The following is an 18,256-nucleotide window of genomic DNA, read 5'->3' on the forward strand; positions in this document are numbered from 1 at the left end:
CAAAGCCCATTATGCTTTTACCTAGTACCTACCTTGTAGGGTGCTACACTAGTAACAGAGATATATGAACTGGAACAGACACATAAAAAGAAAACAGACCCCGAAGTACAACAGATATTATTTACAAAAAGAGACCAATTAAAAGATCTAAAAGAACAAGAAACACAACAGGTCTTTAACCACTAGCCGACCGCCCGCCGCATATATACTGCGGCAGGCTGTGCGAATGTACAGCGGTTCGCTGGAGTTGTCCTGGGGGTGAGCGCACGCCGCAGGTGGCACATGCCCGCCCCCACTAGGCAGCGGGGGATGCCAATCCACCTCTCCCTCGACATTCAGCCAGCATGTGCTCACCACCCAAGTACGCCGCGTCGGGGGGGACCTTCTGCCACTTCGCTGTAGGGAGACCAAGAAAGATGAAGGGTAATGTGGAGCGGCACTGGAGGAGGTGGGGACAGGGAAGCTGGGGGGGGGGGGGGAAACAGAGGGCTACTGTACCATGTGCAGGATGGCTACTCCTGGAGCACCTAACCTGAGCTTCAAATCGGCGCCATTCATAGGCTTCTGTTTAGTTCTGACAAAATGTGAACTTATCCTACAAAGCATAACTCCCATTTGTCCCTGATTTTGAGGGACTGTCCCTGATTTGAAACAAAGTCCCTCTGTCCCTCTTTCCTCCTCATTTGTCCCTCATTTAGGCCTGATCTATATAGTTGTATATAAAATGGACTATTTATCTATCAATACCTGTTTCCCAGTGCTAAATAAATTGCCACATTTGTAAACTCCAAAAGCCAGTATAAAGTTATAGTAGAGGTAAAAAAGCACTTGTGGGTTTAACTAATCATTTTATTGTACAGTATCTTCTTTGAGGGGACGTGGCAGGGGGTGTGTCTTATGCCTACATACTTTTGCTAATAGGTGTCCCTCATTTCCATCTCAGAAAGTTGGGAGGTTTGATTAAAGCAGTATCAAACCCCAAAACAAACGATTATAAAGTTGTAGCCTACCAATTTTTCATTGTGATGGCTGTATTAGTTTTCTTTTTATCTGGCTTTTTTTCCTTTATTTTTAACCAGTGAGCTGGCCAATAACAAACTTCCTGTCTTAGGGTGACTCCACTATGGATGGAGGAGCAATGGAGAGACACCTTTGGACAGCAGCATTGTCTGTCTGGGGAGAAGGTAGTGTTAAATCAGATTTAGATAGACTTGACTAACAGATTAAAACTAAACCCCAGCTTAAGCAGTTGCAGCAAACAGTTTTTTTTTTCCTTTTGGGATAAAGGTTTTACATAAATAAATAAAAGTTTATCATTGTATACACCCCTGTCAGTGGTAAATATATTGTCTCAAATGTCTAACTGAAACTTACTAAATGGATCACCAGGTAAAATAAAGTAAAGAAAGTAGGGTTGTACCTATATAGTTTTTTTTACTGTTGAGTATGAGTACCAACACTTTCAGTCAAGTACTTGCCGATACCGAGTGCAATTTAAGCCCATACAAAATAAATAGGCTCAAATCGCGCTGCAAAGAATATCATGCGATTTGAACAGGAATGCGGTGTGATTCCTGTCCAAATTGCATGTGGTATAGGTATGCTATAGTATGGACTTGTATCGGTGCAACCCTAGAAAAACCAATACAGCCACCAAATCTAAGAATTGGTAAGCTATAATATATTACATTTTTGTTTTTGGATTTAATACTGCTTTACGTTAGTTCAATGTAAAAAACGTTTAAAGTGACTGTATCACAGTTGCTGCAAAGAGTTTGCATGATTAGAAAGGCATGCTGGTAGGTGAATTGGCACTTGTATACATTGATCCTAGTATATGTGTACAAATTGGCTATGCACAGGTTATCACATACTGCATGCTAGTCCAAAGCCTGAGCAACTAGGAAAGGTTGAAAAAGGCCTGGTAACCTACCACCTAATAAAATTGCCAAGCAAATTCTTCAACCTCTTAAGGCCAGCCCTCCGCAGTTTTACTACATAGCTCTACGTAGGTCACGCGCTTGCAGTTAGGGGCCTCCATGATGGAAGTATCCTCTCCACACCCAAAAATTGAAGTGTGGATGGGTCTTATAATTTTCCGATACACTGTGATATCTATGCCCCTTAATAATGTACTATATATTGTGTAATGTATATTGAAGTGCATCAGTGCACTTTTAATGTGTCACGAGTTAGCCTGCAGTTTTTGCTTGTATACTCTTACCTACTTGCTGCAGTGTTTCAACCTTGCTTCCTTTCACATGTGTGGTTTGGCTGTGCTCACCTAGGGACGTCGTCTGCTATTTCCTGTCCCTTCCATCACTTCCTAGCCCGCCTCCTAGTTGGCTTGTCTGTATAAGACATGCTCAGTGTAACCCTCATTGCCTGAGCAACTTTACAGTTCTCTAATGGCGCTTTTCCACTGCATGGAACCGTACCGGTTCGGTACGCTTTTGTGCTTTTCCACTGCTGGTACCGCATGGTATAGTGTCGGAACGGTTCGGTACGGTACGGTATAGGTTTGCTTTTCCACTGCATGGAACCGAACGGTACGGTACGGTACGGCTCTGAAAAAACAGTACCTACTCGATTGTGGTTCCAACAGGTACCAAACTGGTACCATATCCCACAATCCTTTGCATGCAGTCACTACTAGCCACTGATTGGTCAGATAATCCCACCCACCCCGTTGTTATCCCACCCACTTAACTTTAGTACTACTTTAGTGGAAAAGAAAACCTATACAGTACCGTACCAAACCGTTCCAACACCGTACCATGCGGTACCAGCAGTGGAAAAGCAGGGCCGAGTAGAGCCGAGCTGGTACGAACCGGTACTTGCAGTGGAAAAGTGCCATATGCTCCCATTTGCATACTCCTTGGCTACTGTGTCTGATGAACCGTGTACTGACCCTGGCTTCGTTTACCATCTGTGTTTGTTTGCTACCTGCTTTGACCTTGGCTTGTCTCCTGGATATCCTTTCGTCTGCTGCTTGTACTCTGCACATGCCAGGGTCTCCGCATCCTCAGCTGGGCCTACCTGGGGGGGGGGGGGGTGTTTAGCCCATCTCTAATTGGGTTTTAGCACCAACAGCAGATTAACCTGTGGAACATAGCCCAGTACCTTCAGAACATGAATACACATAAATCTACATTTGGAAAGAACCACGATCACTATTAGGGTCACCATACATATTCTAATCCTACCATACAATCTTTGTACAATCAACTTTGGATTTACCAAAATTATGTAATATAAGAACCCATCTATTCTATACAGTCAATTTGTATCCAATAAAGCAAGCTATTGGTTTATATACGTGTTATTAGATTTAAAGGAGATTGTACAATCAGCTTTATGATGATTACTAAACATATGAATGAAGCACATTAAACTCTTGCATATTCGATCACTAACCAAGTTGTTTTATAGAACATGAGATGAAGTTTTTACCTGCCCTATCTACTCTAAGGCTGCCACTTTACAGTTCCAATTTTTCTTTAACAGCCAAGAATAGAAGTTCGTATAGTCAGCACAGACCGATGTAGCTCCCATTTGCTCTGGATGTCTCAGGACTGTGGCATTTGCTGTCATGAAGGTAAATATTACAATATATCATTTCTTTGCCCTTTTTCTGTATTGTATATGTGATTAAAGGGTCACACCACCCAAAACATATATCACAGTTTTCGATAGATGCTGGAAAGTTAGGTTGGTGGGTTCTTAAATCTCTTGGGGACTCTACTGATGAAATTTCCTTACTTGAGTTCTTAGGATTTCATACTCCTATTGTTATTTTGAGGGACTCTAACTTTTACTGTTTGCTGTTTGAAGAATGAATGTACTTTCAACACTCATTTATTCACATTTATCCATACAGTCTGCTTAAAAAAAATGAGTTGCAGGAATATCTTTTTTGTTGATAAGGTTCAAACATTACAATCTCCAACCTGGAAACTGCCCTTCGTCTTTCCTGCAGCTACTGCTTCTGGCCAACAGAGGGAGCTGAAGACTTCAATAGAATAATTTACTCCTTTTTTAACTCCTTTTAATGGGGGTTAGAAGCAGCTGCTGCAGGAAGAGAAGAAGTAAACTCACTGCTTTCAGGCTGGAGGTCCTCACAAATTACTGTTTTCCTTTGAATTATTAAAGAGTAGGCACTGAAAGTGCACTCGTTATTTTATTTGACATTATGGAAAATCTAACGAGAGCTGGAACACACAATAGTGTACTATTTCTTAGTTAGCAATAAGTTTGAATATAAGCAGCTAAAAAGGTTTTACAATTTACATGGATCGTCCCAGTTTGTACACATAACTAAAATGACCCCTGTGGGTAGAATGAACTCTTTAACCACTTAAGCCCCGGAGGATTTGGCTGCTCAAAGACCAGGGCCTATTTTGCGATTCGGCACTGCGTGACTTTAACGGACAATTGCGCAGTGGTGCGACGCTGTACCCAAATGAAATTGATGTCCTTTTTTTCCCACAAACAGAGCTTTCTTTTGGTGGTATTTGATCACCTGTATGATTTTTACTTTTTGCGCTATAGACAAAAAAATAACTACAATTTTGAAAAAATAACAATATTTTTCACATTTTTTTATATGAAATTCTCAAAAAAAATGTAAAAATCAAAATTTTTTAACATTTTAGGCCAATTTGAATTCTGGTACATATTTTTGGTAAAAAAAATTGCAATAAGCGTATTTTGATTGGTTTGCGCAAAAGTTATTGCGTTTACTAACTACGGGAAAGATTTATGTCATTTTTATTGTGTTTTTTTAACTAGTAATGGCGGCGATCTGCGTTTTTTTTTTGCGGGACTGTGACATTGCGGCGGACAGATCGGACCCCTGACTGACATTTTTGACACTTTTGGGGGTACCAGTGACATTACTACAGTAATCAGTGCTATAAATATGCACTGTTACTGTAAAAATGACACTGGCAGCGAAGGGGTTAACTTTATTAGTGCTCAAGGGGTTAAGTGTGTCCCTAGGGGCGTGATTCTAACTGTCAAGGGGCGTGGCTTGTGATGTAACCACAGAGACCTATGATCCTACATAGCAGGATCGTATGATCTCTGCAGTTACACCAGGGAGAATGACAGGCGGCTTTGTTTACATCAGTCGTCTGCCTTTCTCCCTCTCCAGCGAGAGATCGCGAGTGACCGGCGGACATCGTAGCCACCGGTCACTCGCGCAGGTATGTCAGGGAACGAGCGGGGGCGGGACCGCGCGCCCCCTAGAGGCTCGTGGGCAATCGACGTATCGATACGTCGCTTTGCCCAGGAGGGGCTGACCGCCACAGTATATGTACTTGCGGCAGTCAGCAAGTGGTTAAATGATATAAAGCACTATAATTCAGTAAACTGTACAGACTGACCTGCAAAGAAAATAGTGCATACAGTTCATAGTTGATTAACCTCAGGAGTGCCAGGTAGTTGCTAACTACCTGTAAATTTATGGACAGTTTGTAAAAATCAACCAATTTTTACCCTTTCTAAAAATGTCCAGGGAGGACAACCGCTGCCTGTAAAAATTTGGCTGCTGGTTGGCTTCAGAACTGTACAGTTCTGAAGCCACTCGAGCTCTGAAGGACTCAGGACTTAGGCCTGTGCCCTGGATTGGGATCGGCTCTTCTCAGACCCATGTGTATCCCAGACTTTTACTTCTGCCTTCCTTTCCCCCTGTAACCCTCCAGTTAAGCAAAAAAAAAATAGTTAAACCCAAGCATAAAAAATCTCCCTGCAAAAAAATTATGAGGCCCCCACCCCCACATATACGCACATATGAACGTAAATACATGCATCAGTGGCGCCTATGCAAGAAAACATCAAGTGCGATACACATGTTACATATCGCCACACACGCAGGAGTGGGAGCAATAAATCTAGCACCACATCTCCTCCGTAACACTAAACTGATATCTATAGGGGGCTTTTGAAGCATTTCCTATAGAAAATACAGGGTACTGAAATTTGTCAACATTTCACGGGCGCACACAAAGTTTAGACATGTTGGGTATCTATTTGCTCGGTGCAACCCCATCTTTTAAAATTTTACCAAAAATAAGGGTATGTTTGTTTGCCCTAAATTTCACCTTGGTGTGTTATTTACTGAAATTTTGCAGTAATATCGTGTACAATAAAAAATTGGAACTACCTCTATTTTATTCTCTAGGGTGTTTGCTTTCAGAAAATATATAATGTTTGGGGGTTTTATGTAATTTTCATGCCTAAAATATTTTTTTATACATGTGTGCAAAAAATGCAAATACAGTGAGTGAAATGTCATATTCCCTGTTTTATAAATATACCCCATATAGTTAAATAATTACACCCAACAAATATAAAGGGCAAAATCAAAATGAAAAAATATGTAGACAAAGTAATAGTTAAAAAATATAGAACCAAATATGGCACATTTGGACGCACAGCAACTATTATACGCCACCCATCTGATGAAACCCTAACCATACCATGCCACTTGCACCTGCACCCCTATGTTCCAATTCTTACTCCCTATACTCCACCATGTCCGGTAGTTCCTATTACACTGTATGTAAACGAATCTTTTGAAACTAATCAGCACGTTACCTGTTCAAGTTCTGTAAATGCAAATCCAATGTACAATGTGAAATGTTCATTAACTGTACACTTTCCACTTTCCTTCTGTTATTTTGTTTCAAATTCTCAATAAAAAATTATTGAAAGTAAAAAATATAGAACCAAATAAAGACATGAATGGCTCATGCACACTGCAGCTAAAAAGAAAGCTGCTTTTACAGGTATTTGAGTTTTTATTTCTCTGTCTAAAAGCTTGGAAAATCTTGTGCTTTTTTGTGCTCTTTTACAAATCTTTATTGAGCTTCTTTGAGCATAAACTTTTTTCACAAACCCTTCCCTCGGCTAATTTTTCCTATTTTTTGTGCGCTTTGGAGCTTTTTTTGCGCTTTTCCGTGTGTTTTTGGGCACTTAGACATCTTTTCTTCTTGAAAATTAAAGAAATTGAACTACCCAACTAGTGCCATCATCCAAAATTAGAAAGAAAAAACGAATTTGTGAGGATTCATGTGTTGGAAAACCAAACCACACTGAGTCCTCACAAGGACAAATGACTGGACTTTCTAAGGCACATCATAGAATGAATCAAGATGACTCATATGTTAAAAAATATGTAATTTTAATAATTGGATACAAAAAAACTAAAAAATGAGGGCAAAAGACACATATATTGTCCTCATTGAGAAATACAAGACGTGTAACAATCAACATGAATTGTCTAAAATCAAATAGCCTAAGACAATTTTTACCCAAATAATCCTGATATGTACTTAAATATTGTGAACGCATTATGAATGCATTATAACCTACACAATTTTCCCATTTACCTGTCAGGATTATTTGGGTAAAATTGTCTTAGGCTATTTGATTTTAGACAATTCATGTTGATTGTTACACGTCTTGTATTTCTCAATGAGGACAATATATGTGTCTTTTGCCCTCATTTTTTAGTTTTTTTTTGTATCCAATTAATAAAATTACATATTTTTTAACATATGAGTCATCTTGATTCATTCTATGATGTGCCTTAGAAAGTCCAGTCATTTGTCCTTGTGAGGACTCAGTGTGGTTTGGTTTTCCAACACATGAATCCTCACAAATTTGTTTTTTCTATCTTTTCTTCTTGAAAGCTCCTCTCAAAAGCGCGAGTTTGGTAGGGTTTTTTTTCTGCCTGTAAACTCCTAAAAAAGCCATAGTGTGTACAGACACATTGCCTAACATGGAGAGGAGATTCCAGGCATAGAAAATGAGAGTTCAAAAAAGCTCAAAAACCTGTTGGAGCCGCTTCATTGAGATGCAGTGTGCATGAGCCCTCTGATGGCTTTTCTAAATTCTAAATACATATGATATTTTTTATTTTATTTTATTATTTGTATTATTTATCGATAACTCTTTTTCATCTGTGGTAGAAATATATAGAGGGGTTTGAAGTTTCTTGGCTTATTACCAACATTAAACATGCCCTTCTGGAGACTTTACAAAAGTGTATTTTTGGTACAAATGCATCTTTTTTCTCCTAATTTTGTGCACTTCAGTTGTGTTGTATTTGTTAATAGATTATTTTATTTATAGTATTGCTTATTTTATTACTGCTTTGTAGATCCTACTGCTACCTACCCTACAGGCCGAGGATGCTTGACATTGATGCCATACACACTGGTCACTCACTATAAGATTACAGTCCTGCGCCCAGTCCTCCTGGTCCCTTCTCTGCTAAGAAGAATTCTGAGTGAGAAACTATGTGCAAATAAAGACTACATGAAATGTGACACAGGTATATTCAACATTCTTTCAGCAATGTATACTGTAATCTGAATGATGTCCTTATTTCACCTTACAATTCTGAAACCAAATGGACCTAGAATGTCACTGCAGTGGTGTACCTCATGTATGGGACTCCTCTATACAACAAAATGATTTCCATTATTACCTACAGGTGCTCTGTTGTGGATTTCATTACACATTTCTCCCATTTTAATTACTTTTACACTGATAGTCATTGGACAGCACCCTAATAAGAGCCCCATGAACAATGGTGATCAGTGAAAAGGACATGGCCAGCAATTGAAGCACCTTCACAGTGATGGTCACTGCAAATGCACCTTTGTAGTCAGAGTATGTATATATATGTTACATCAGTAGTCAGTAGCGCCCCTTACAATGTTGTTAAATGTAGAATTGACCCTTATATTGGTATTCAGGGGTGGAGTGCAGCCTTGCATTGGAGATCAGTGGAGCACAGCCCCCTTACATTGGTGGTTAGTGGAGAAGCATCCCCTTGTTGGTGGTCAGTAGTAAAGTTTCATCTTAGATTGGTGATCATTAGAGAATGGATGGTGTAATAGCAGCCTCGATTTCCTTCAGGCAGAAGGATGCCCCCTTACATTGATGGTCAGTAAAAATTAGAATGCCCCTTATATTGGTGGTCAGTGGGAAGAATGCCCCCTTACATTGCTGGTCAGTGGGAACCATACCCCCCTACATTAGTTGTCAGTAAAAAAGAAGAATCTCCCTTATATTGTGCTAAGTAGGAAGAATTTCCCCTTACATTGGTGGTCAGTATAAAGAAGAATGCCTCTTATATTGTGGTCAGTAGGAAAATTGCCCCCTTACACTGGTGGTCAGTATAAAGAAGAATGCCCCTTATAATATGGTCAGTGGGAAGAATGCCCCTTACATTGGTGGTTAGTGGAAGAAATAATATTTCTCGCATTAGTGGCCAGTGGAAGAATTCCTCCTTGCATTAATGGTCAGTGGAAAGCATGATCCCTTTCAACAGGGGTGTTCATCGCGGGCCACATCAGCATTATGGTTGCCCTCAAAGGGCCGGTTATATCTGTAGGATTTGATGTCCAGAGCACTCCACGCCCCCTTACACCCTTACATGAGGTGTCAAGAGCCCCCCGCACCATCAGAAGTCAAGAGTCAACCTACCCTTCCTTACATCACAATGCACCCCTTACCTTCTGGTGCTGCCTAAAAGATGATGCGGGTGGATCTGGGAAGAAGTGCAGGGTCTGGAGGAGAACCAGAGGAAGGCTGGAGTCAGCATCCTGAGTCTGCTAAATGCTGAGATCAGGGGAGGGAGAGGCAAGGTGGTTCCGTCCTTCTCTATGCTTAGAGGGGGGTGGGCAAAGACGACCCTTTCCGCAGCTGCACCGAAGATAGCAGGATCTGGCAAAAGAGTTCTGTCCTCTTTGCTGCTGACTACAGAGACAAGGTGGGGGCAGAGACAAGGGGGGATGCCGCAGCTGCAAGAGAGGTGCGAGGGCCACATGAAAAGGCCTGGGGTGCCGCATTCAGCCCGCGGGCCTTGTGTTTGACACCTGTGCCTTACATTGATGGTCAGTGAAAAAATAATACATCCTTTAATTGGTGGTCAGTGGATGGTAGAATGGCCCTTGGTGATTAGTCAGAGTAAGACTGAACCAGCATTGGTGGTCAATAGGTGCTGCATCATTGGTGTCGGTGTTTGCTTTCCTGAAGGGACGATTCATGCTCTCTGGTTCTACTGAGTGATGTTTCCACTAGGACTACTCGGGCACCATCAGGTGGGAGGTCAATCTGTTCAGGACAACCTGCACTCCAATGGGGAATGAGCTTAGTGATGCCCATACATGCACACTCTTATTGATGACACCTAGGGGGCCTGCTCTCACCACCTCACCTTTTTATACCACTGCTGCTTTGCATGTGTATTTTGATATGTATTCTTACTGAAGCCATCCTTTCTAGAATGCTTGACGGATGCTGAATATGCAGCAAGAAATCAACGTGGAGACATAATTGGGGAAAAGGAGGGAGAAGGCATACGCTGCTGGTATACTAGACAGAATGTGGAATCTGTAGCCCAACAGGTAAGAATTCAGAAGGTTTTAAAAGGTTTCCAATATAAATTATAGTTTAATTTGTTTTTGAATAGATGTAGCTGGGTTTTAAATGACCCAATGATGTGTCCTATTTCTTGGGTAATCCAGGCTGAACTCCATCATCCCATTAAAGCTCAAAGCCTACATTAAATCCCCTGTTTTCTATAGAAATGTGTCCAATAATGTCATAGTTTACCTTATTGGTAATCATTCCATTAAATTGTGCTGTTCACATGACAATGTTTAACTGATGTCAGGACGGGGGGTAGATCACTTTATCATATAAATGTGATCTACTTATGACACTGGTGAAGGTCCCACCAACAGACCTAGAACCTATGAAATTATATGGATGGGCACAGCCTCCCTGAAAAGGATAGTTGGCTGGGAATATCAACCACTATATACTCAGCCTACATACAAGCAAGGCTCAACCTCCTAAAGAGTCAATTGCTTGTCCATAGGCTGAATAGATCTAAAGTCCTATGTAGGGAGCTCTTATCTTTAAGACATCAGGAATGTGAATAACGAAATAGGGAGCAGGCGGTTAATGGACTTTCCCTGCAACTTGCAGGCGGTTAATGGACTTTCCCTGCAACTTGACAAAGGCAACCTGCAGGTAATACAGTACATAGTTTTTATAGACACGCCATTTATCTCATGCATTGACCTAAAAACATGCCTGGAGTTCAACTTTATGATTCCAGCTAAATTTATTGCCCATGGGCATTACATGGAACTCTTACCCTGGATCCACACTTTGTTCATAATACTGTAGATCACAGTAGTAGAAAACCCTTCTTAGGCTCCATAACTGCTACAATGGGGAACATAATATTTTGGTGGGGAACTATGTGCAATCCAGAAAAAATTGTGACGGATGCAAGAAAGCCAAGATATAAAGTCTGTGTTGAGTTTGTCTTAGACCAGGGATTCCCAAACTACGGCCCTGCAGCTGTTGCAGAACTACATGTCCCATGAGGCATTGTAAAACTCTGACATTCACATACATGACTAGGCATGATGGGAATTGTAGTTTCTGAACAACTGAAGGGACGTAGTTTGGGAATATGTGTTTTAGGGAATCAGAATATAATAAGCTAACCTAACATTTCTATCCCCTTTATTATACTACAGAATGCACACTGCCTTCTAGAACTTGGGCTATCCTGTCTCTCTGCTTTGATTCGTGTGGGTATCTATCCCATTATTTTGCACATCCCATTGACTGAGAAGAGTACCAAAAAACTTAAGTAAGTGACATTTAATACTTACAATTATACAAGCTGTAAACAAGATATTAGTCAGTAAACTTAAAGAAACTGCACATAATTCAATTTACTTTTAACACTGACCCAGAAATTAAAGCTGAACTCCTGAAATTCAGCCAATTTGGAAAGTGTTCTGGGTTACTAGGGTTTAAGTTGAGCAAACTGGGCTCATCTCTTAGATTTATAATTGGCATTTACTGAGCACTAGGATTATAGCTTTCACTATACTTGTGGTGCTAAAACAAAAGTGACCCTCCACAATGCGAGACTATTATAGGCACCATGGACGAAAACTAAACTAAAGGCACAGTATATAAAGGTATATATAAAGGCGCAGTATATTAAAAAGTATACATTTTATTAATACATTAGAATAAATCACTAAAACATAGAAAGAAAAATGGGCTATAGGTAGAAATACCACCAAACAGGTCAACTAGATATAATGTATGAAGAGATGAGGCATCCAACGCCTTTCGAGATTTTCAGTTTTACACTCTTCTTCAGGGATGTTCATATGTTGTATGCATAGAATTTCTAAAATACAAAGACCACATAATAAACCCAAAATATACAGTTATAGCTACAATTACAGTGTCCATGGTAATATGCCTGTTCACCTAATTCCATACTAACCAAGCCAGCCAGGATGCTCCAAAAGCCCAATAAGGTGAGAATCATCAAAATATAAAAGAATCAAAACATATTGCCGTCTATATATGCTCAAACTCTGGATTGTAGCCGAAAAGGGGAAGAGAGGTCTGTCAAAAACCCAAAGTGACCACTGGGGGCAGTAAAGCGCAGCCAAACCCCACCAATAGAAACCCTGACGTACTGCATATGACAGCTGGATAGAACAAAAAAAAAATGTGTGTGTGTGTATGTGTGTGTATGTATGTATATATATATATATATATATATATATAAAACCTACATATAGGATTACAGCTGAGAGTTAGGTTAAAGTGAATATAAAGCCAAAATATCAATATGAATGTAAACTTACTTGATACTGATATTTATTCTCAAAAGAGTAAAAGTTGAACAGAGATCAATGGGTATAGTTAATACGCTGCAACCAGGTATAGGTATCCAGCTGATATACAGACCTATATATCCAAAATCTGCCACTAGTGGCAATAACACCAGAATAGGGATCAGTCTACATTGCCACAAATGGCAATTCCTCAAAAGGAGATCCAAAAGGGAGTATAGCATCTAAGAGGTTTGTTTACATACCAAGATCAGCAAGACAGATGCATGCAGCTCGGCTGCCCAAAGGCACTAAGGCTGATTAATTAGGTGGTGGATTCAGTAAGAGCCAATGGCAGGTTCGATTAAAAAGAATACAATAGAGGCAGCCAATGATGGCAAGAGGGAGAGAGGTGGGAGGGCTGCGAATGAGCCCCCTGGGTCAAGGACGCACCACGCAGCCCTGCTCAGCGGGGGCATGACGTCACGTTGCGTCATCGGCCCACTGCCACACATGATTGGCCAGAAGCGAAGAGCCAGGGAGATGGAAGCATGGGCATCAGAAGTCAAAACACAATCATCCCCAATCCCAAAGACATCAGGGCTGCCAGACCACGGAAATAGCTCACAGGCCTAGCATACGGCCGCCCCGCCAACAACACACCCTAAGGAAGCGAGGGGCAGGAGCAGCCTACGTGCATCGGGCGGCGCCATGGAGAAGACAGAAAGCCCTGGCCAAAATTGTCAGCTATCAAAGAACAAGAGCATATCGGAAAGAAACAAGTGGCCAGCAGAGACATCATAATGGCATGGCAAAGGCAGTAAACAAAAATGTACATACGCATATACATCAAACATACTTCTCCAATCATATATTCATGACAAGCCAAAAAAATATATATATATAAAATATGAAAAATAAAAATGAGAAGCAAAAAATAAAAACAAGACACAACAAAACACAACCACGAAGACCTGGAGGGGGAGAAATGGGAAAGTGAAGGGGGACAAGGAAATGTGTTGCTGAGGCAGGATAATTATTTCTAGTTAACCCGTTTGGTGGTATTTTTACCTATAGCCATTTTTCTTTCTATGTTTTAGTGATATGCTAATGTATTAATAAAATGTATACTCTTTTATACACTATGCCTTTCTGTTTTTTTCTCCGTGGTGCCTCTAATAGTCCTGCAATGTGGAGGGTCACTTTTGTTTCTGTATCTACTGGGATGATGGCACTCTCATAGCTTTCCACCATAGATTCGTTTTCTACTTCTGGTGCTCCGACACTGGACCTTTTGGTCTTTGCTCCAGCAACTGCAGAGTTGCATGCAGCCGCTGTGGCAGCCCCTGCCTATCTCCTCCCCCATAACTAAGTATTCTATGTGAACTCATTCACAGCAGAGGGGAGGGGGGGTGGTAGCAGAGACGCTGTGCATGAGAAGACAGAATATCTCCGTTTAGAGCTCTGAGAGTGTAGTGATAGTTGTAAAACTATGACATGTACATAACAGAGATAAGTCCATGAGGTGACATGCACTTTGTTGGACTATATCCATAAGAAACCAGCAGATTTTACAAAGTGGATGAATTCCTAAAGTTCAACTTTAAAAGCTTCAGATTACTTACAAAATCTGCACTCTTCTCATTTAAAAGCTGTCCTTGAGCTTTAAGTAAGAGACTTTTCCTAGGCTGAGATGGTCATAAGTCTGCTGCAGACAGAAGGAATTATTCCTTCAATCTCCTATCCCCTAGTGATCAGACTGTCCATTGTAACTTTGTGGTAATTATAAGCAGCATAAGGGCCATCGCCATGGAGCCACTGGCCGAGGCAATCCGGACTTCGTTGGAGGTTCAGGGGCTTTGGGTGGCGTGGCTGGAGGAGAGGGTGGCACTGTACGTGAACGCGATCGATGGGGCGGCCAGGAGCGATGCCCCGTCATATCTCTCACTGCAGTGGGTTGACAGCTTTATGTATCTGGGGGTGAGGGTTTCCAAAGATCCCACTGAGTTCATGTCCCTTAACCTAGACTAGACCCGGTGGTGAGGGATATTCGGGCCAGGCTGAAGGCATGGGAGAACCTTCCCCTCTCCTTATTGGGTCGTGTAAATCTGGTAAAAATGAAGATCCTCCCTAAATTGACTTACCTCTTTCGCCACTCACCCCAATGGATCCCCAAATCTTTTTTCACCAATTTGAACAAAATCTTCTCTTCCTTTTTGTGGGTTTCCCGCCCCCCGATACAAATTTTCCACGCTGATGAGACCTCAGTCCCAGGGGGGCTTGGCCTTCCCGGACTGTCATAAGTATTTCTTGGCCTCCCAGTTGGTCTCAGCGGTATGGTGGTTGTCTCCTGACGCTTCCAATTCCGCAGTGGTGACGGAGGCTGCGGTGTTGGGGTCTGTGGAAGCGTTGTCACATCTGTTATTCCAGGGCCCCAAGGCTCCGTATCCCCTGACTTCTTCCATGCGAACGACGCTCAGGGCCTGGCGTTAGAGGCATACCCGAGCACCGCGGTCTCCCCTAATGCGCCGCTGTGGATTAATCCTACCCTACCCCATCTGTACTCCCTCCCTGACCCAGCAGCCTGGACCAAATTTGGCATAAAAAAGATCTCCGATCTGTCCTCGGACCTCTCCCTCCCTACATTTGATCAACTCCTAGATTCCCATGGTGTGCCCCCGTCTCACTTATTCCGTTATCTACAGTTGTCCCATGCCTTCAGGGCCCAGTTCCCACGGAGGGGGGTGGGGGTGGTGCAGTCGGATCTGGAGCGGGTTCTCTGTTTTGACTGCTCCGCTCGTGCCGCCTCTGTCCTGCATGCCCATCTCCTTCGGGTGTTCTCCCCGGAGCTCTCGGGTCTCCGGAATCGGTGGACTCGGGATGTCCCGGACTTGGACGAGGATGACTGGCGGCAGGTGTGGGACTCCCCCTTTAAGATCCTGGTCTCTCTCAGAGATCGTATGGTACAGTACAAGATTGCTCACCGGGCCTACCTCACCCCCCCATCGCCTACATAAGATACATGGTTCCCACTCCCCGGAGTGCTGGCGGTGTGGCCGCACTCCCGGGGACTTTATTCATATCTTTCTGGACCTGCCCGGACCTGTCAGATTATTGGTCGCGGGTATTCGCCGCTGCGAACAGTGTTTTGCAGGTTTCAATTGATCCCTCACCCAAAATAGCTCTATTGGGCCTCCTAGATGACCTATTGCCTAGGGTGGTGGACCGCACTCTCATGGGTCTCCTTCTTTTCTTCGCCAGGAAGAATATAGTGCTTCACTGGAGACAGCGCCCCCCCCCCCCCGCTTCAGCGGTGGAGGGCGCTGGTGGATTCGGTGATACCGCTGTACAGAGACACGTACTTTCATAGGAGGTGCCCCAAGAAGCACGACAGAGTTTGGGCCAGATGGTTAGCGGACTCTTCCGTCCCGCTGCTTGCTGCCTGTCTTGGTGGGGGTGACCCGGGGGTTACCTAGCCGCCGACTGTGAGTTGGCTGAAATGCCGCCCGTACTGCACTCTCTGTCTCATGTTATTTATTGCGGTGCTGTTGAATTTTTCTGATGCCAATGTCATTTCGCCCCTGCGTGGGCTCCCCGTGCTTTTGCATGCTCTACATGTTGATGGCCATGTGTTGTAAGGCTACTTAGTGAACCTTTTGCACCTGTTGTTTGTATGTTATTTTTTTCTTGTTGAAAAAATAAAAAGATTTAAAAAAAAAAAAATTATAAGCAGCATAAGGAGCTGATCAGTGTCGATTGCGAACAACCTCGAACTGCACAGGCACCAGGATTTTTATTTTTTTGTCATATAAGCTAGTAGATGATAACCCTGGATGATTTTTGAAGAAGGATGAAACCATGCTTTTGGATATAAAGGAGATGAATGCATTACCATGGGTACTACTGTGATATGTGTGGGGGGCCATAAATACAGGTCTTCTATGATGCCAATGTCAATCAGAGGTGAAGAGGTATTCTTGCTTGAATCTTGGTGTGCTTCCTTTCTTCCAGATCCGTGCAGTAATCCAGTGAGAAACTTTGCCTCTGTGCATGAGTTTCCTGCAATAAAGACCAGTCACTGCTGCTTTCTCTCCTTGTACAGGGTGACTGGTCTTAGATCTACACCCTCCTGTAGCTTCCTGCAGGCAGCCTGTAGTGGGTGGTGCCTGCTGGGTCCCTCCGACAGCTCTGCTCTCAGCATATGCTATGAACAGCATGGTGATGATGTCACTGCTACTTTACATGGTAATATCAATATTGGTGCACACAAAGTTGATTTACATATTTTGTGGCTATTGAGAATTATATATAGATAATAGTCTTTCCCCATTGTTCAGCTTCAATGCATGAAAAACCATGTACAGAAAATACACCTCTTTCTATGACGAGTTAGGATACAGAAAATTAAAAATTTTCTAAGCTGATGGTGACGAAGATCATGGTAGTGATTATAAGGAAAGATACCTTATTGGATTTATTAGGAATATTTATAACATGCTTTCTCAGAGGGATAAAGAACTGAAATATAGATATATACTGTAGATGTGAATACATTCTTACATATCTTTCTGCATTGTTTAGAAAAACTCGGCAGTGGTGGGGAAAGTGTGAGGACCTGTTACTGGAGTGTGCCCAGAGGGAAGAAGCCGAGCTGGATGCCCTGCCTTGCCTTTATAGAACTGTGGATCCTGACAGCTGGAATGACTCCGAATCTCTGCTCTGCAGAGTAAAGAGCGCCATCACTGATGAACAAAAGCGCATTGTCTGGCTGGAGAATCAGCCTTGCTAAACTTAAATTTCCAGCACTTTCACAACTTTCACAATTGCACATTATAAACTAGAAGAATAATTGTTTACTTGAAATGAGTTCAGTCATCAGTATTTCTGCAATAAGGATATAGCCTAATTTAAAAGTGAAGTCTTTCATCCCTATGATGCTGCAGCTGTCCCACTCTGCTCTAAGACTGAGGCCTGACCGATCACATGACCACTGATCGGTCAGCTCTCTGTCTCTGCTCCCACTGGTGGTCAGTAACTGTAAGCTTCAGGGATTTCCTTCCTCTCTCCCTGCTCCTCCGGGGTTGGCTGGAGTTCTAGTTGGGGGAGTGTGTAGGAGTGGCTGGCTCTGCCACTCAACTTCTCGATCATGGCATGGCTCTGCCTCATCAACCTATAGCGGGCATGACTTTGGGTTAGTAAATGTATTCCTATGACCCAAAAGAGAAGCATAGCTAAAAAAAAAAAAAAGAATTCGCTTTACTTCTCTTTTAACCTTCCTGGCGGTATTCCGGAGTGTGGCTCGGGGGTTAATTTTCAGTACCAAAAGGGGTAACCCCGAACCACACTCGGGATTACCCCAGATCGATACTCCTCTTCCCCTGCAATCCCCCACCGTCCTCCCCAGCCTTCCTGCAGCCTTCCTCCCGCTGTCCTCCCGCTGTGTGTTCGGCCGATGCCGACACCTTCTTCCGTTTCCCTTCTCTGCGAACGCCGTGTCGCAAGGGGGTGGAACTGGCAGGAGATTAAGATTTTTTTTTCAAAATGACAGGATACAGTGTAATCTGTTAGAATTACAA

The 18,256-nt window shown here is 42.5% G+C and overlaps 1 protein-coding gene across 1 annotated transcript in view; it reads left to right on the forward strand.

Annotated features, from left to right (window-relative positions):
* CARD14 (caspase recruitment domain family member 14) overlaps positions 1-17,585 on the forward strand; it is a 122,378-nt gene extending 104,793 nt beyond the window's left edge. The window contains exons 16-20 of the mRNA XM_082271736.1: positions 3,508-3,598; positions 8,168-8,341; positions 10,303-10,424; positions 11,574-11,689; positions 17,262-17,585. Of these exons, the coding sequence (XP_082127862.1) occupies positions 3,508-3,598; positions 8,168-8,341; positions 10,303-10,424; positions 11,574-11,689; positions 17,262-17,469 (711 nt within the window). The 3' untranslated portion in view covers positions 17,470-17,585. The remainder of the gene's footprint in view (positions 1-3,507; positions 3,599-8,167; positions 8,342-10,302; positions 10,425-11,573; positions 11,690-17,261) is intronic.
* The last annotated feature ends 671 nt before the right edge of the window (positions 17,586-18,256 follow it).

The sequence above is a fragment of the Pelophylax lessonae genome (assembly GCF_965119305.1).
Source record: "Pelophylax lessonae genome assembly, chromosome: 11".
Classification (NCBI taxonomy): Eukaryota; Metazoa; Chordata; class Amphibia; order Anura; family Ranidae; genus Pelophylax; species Pelophylax lessonae.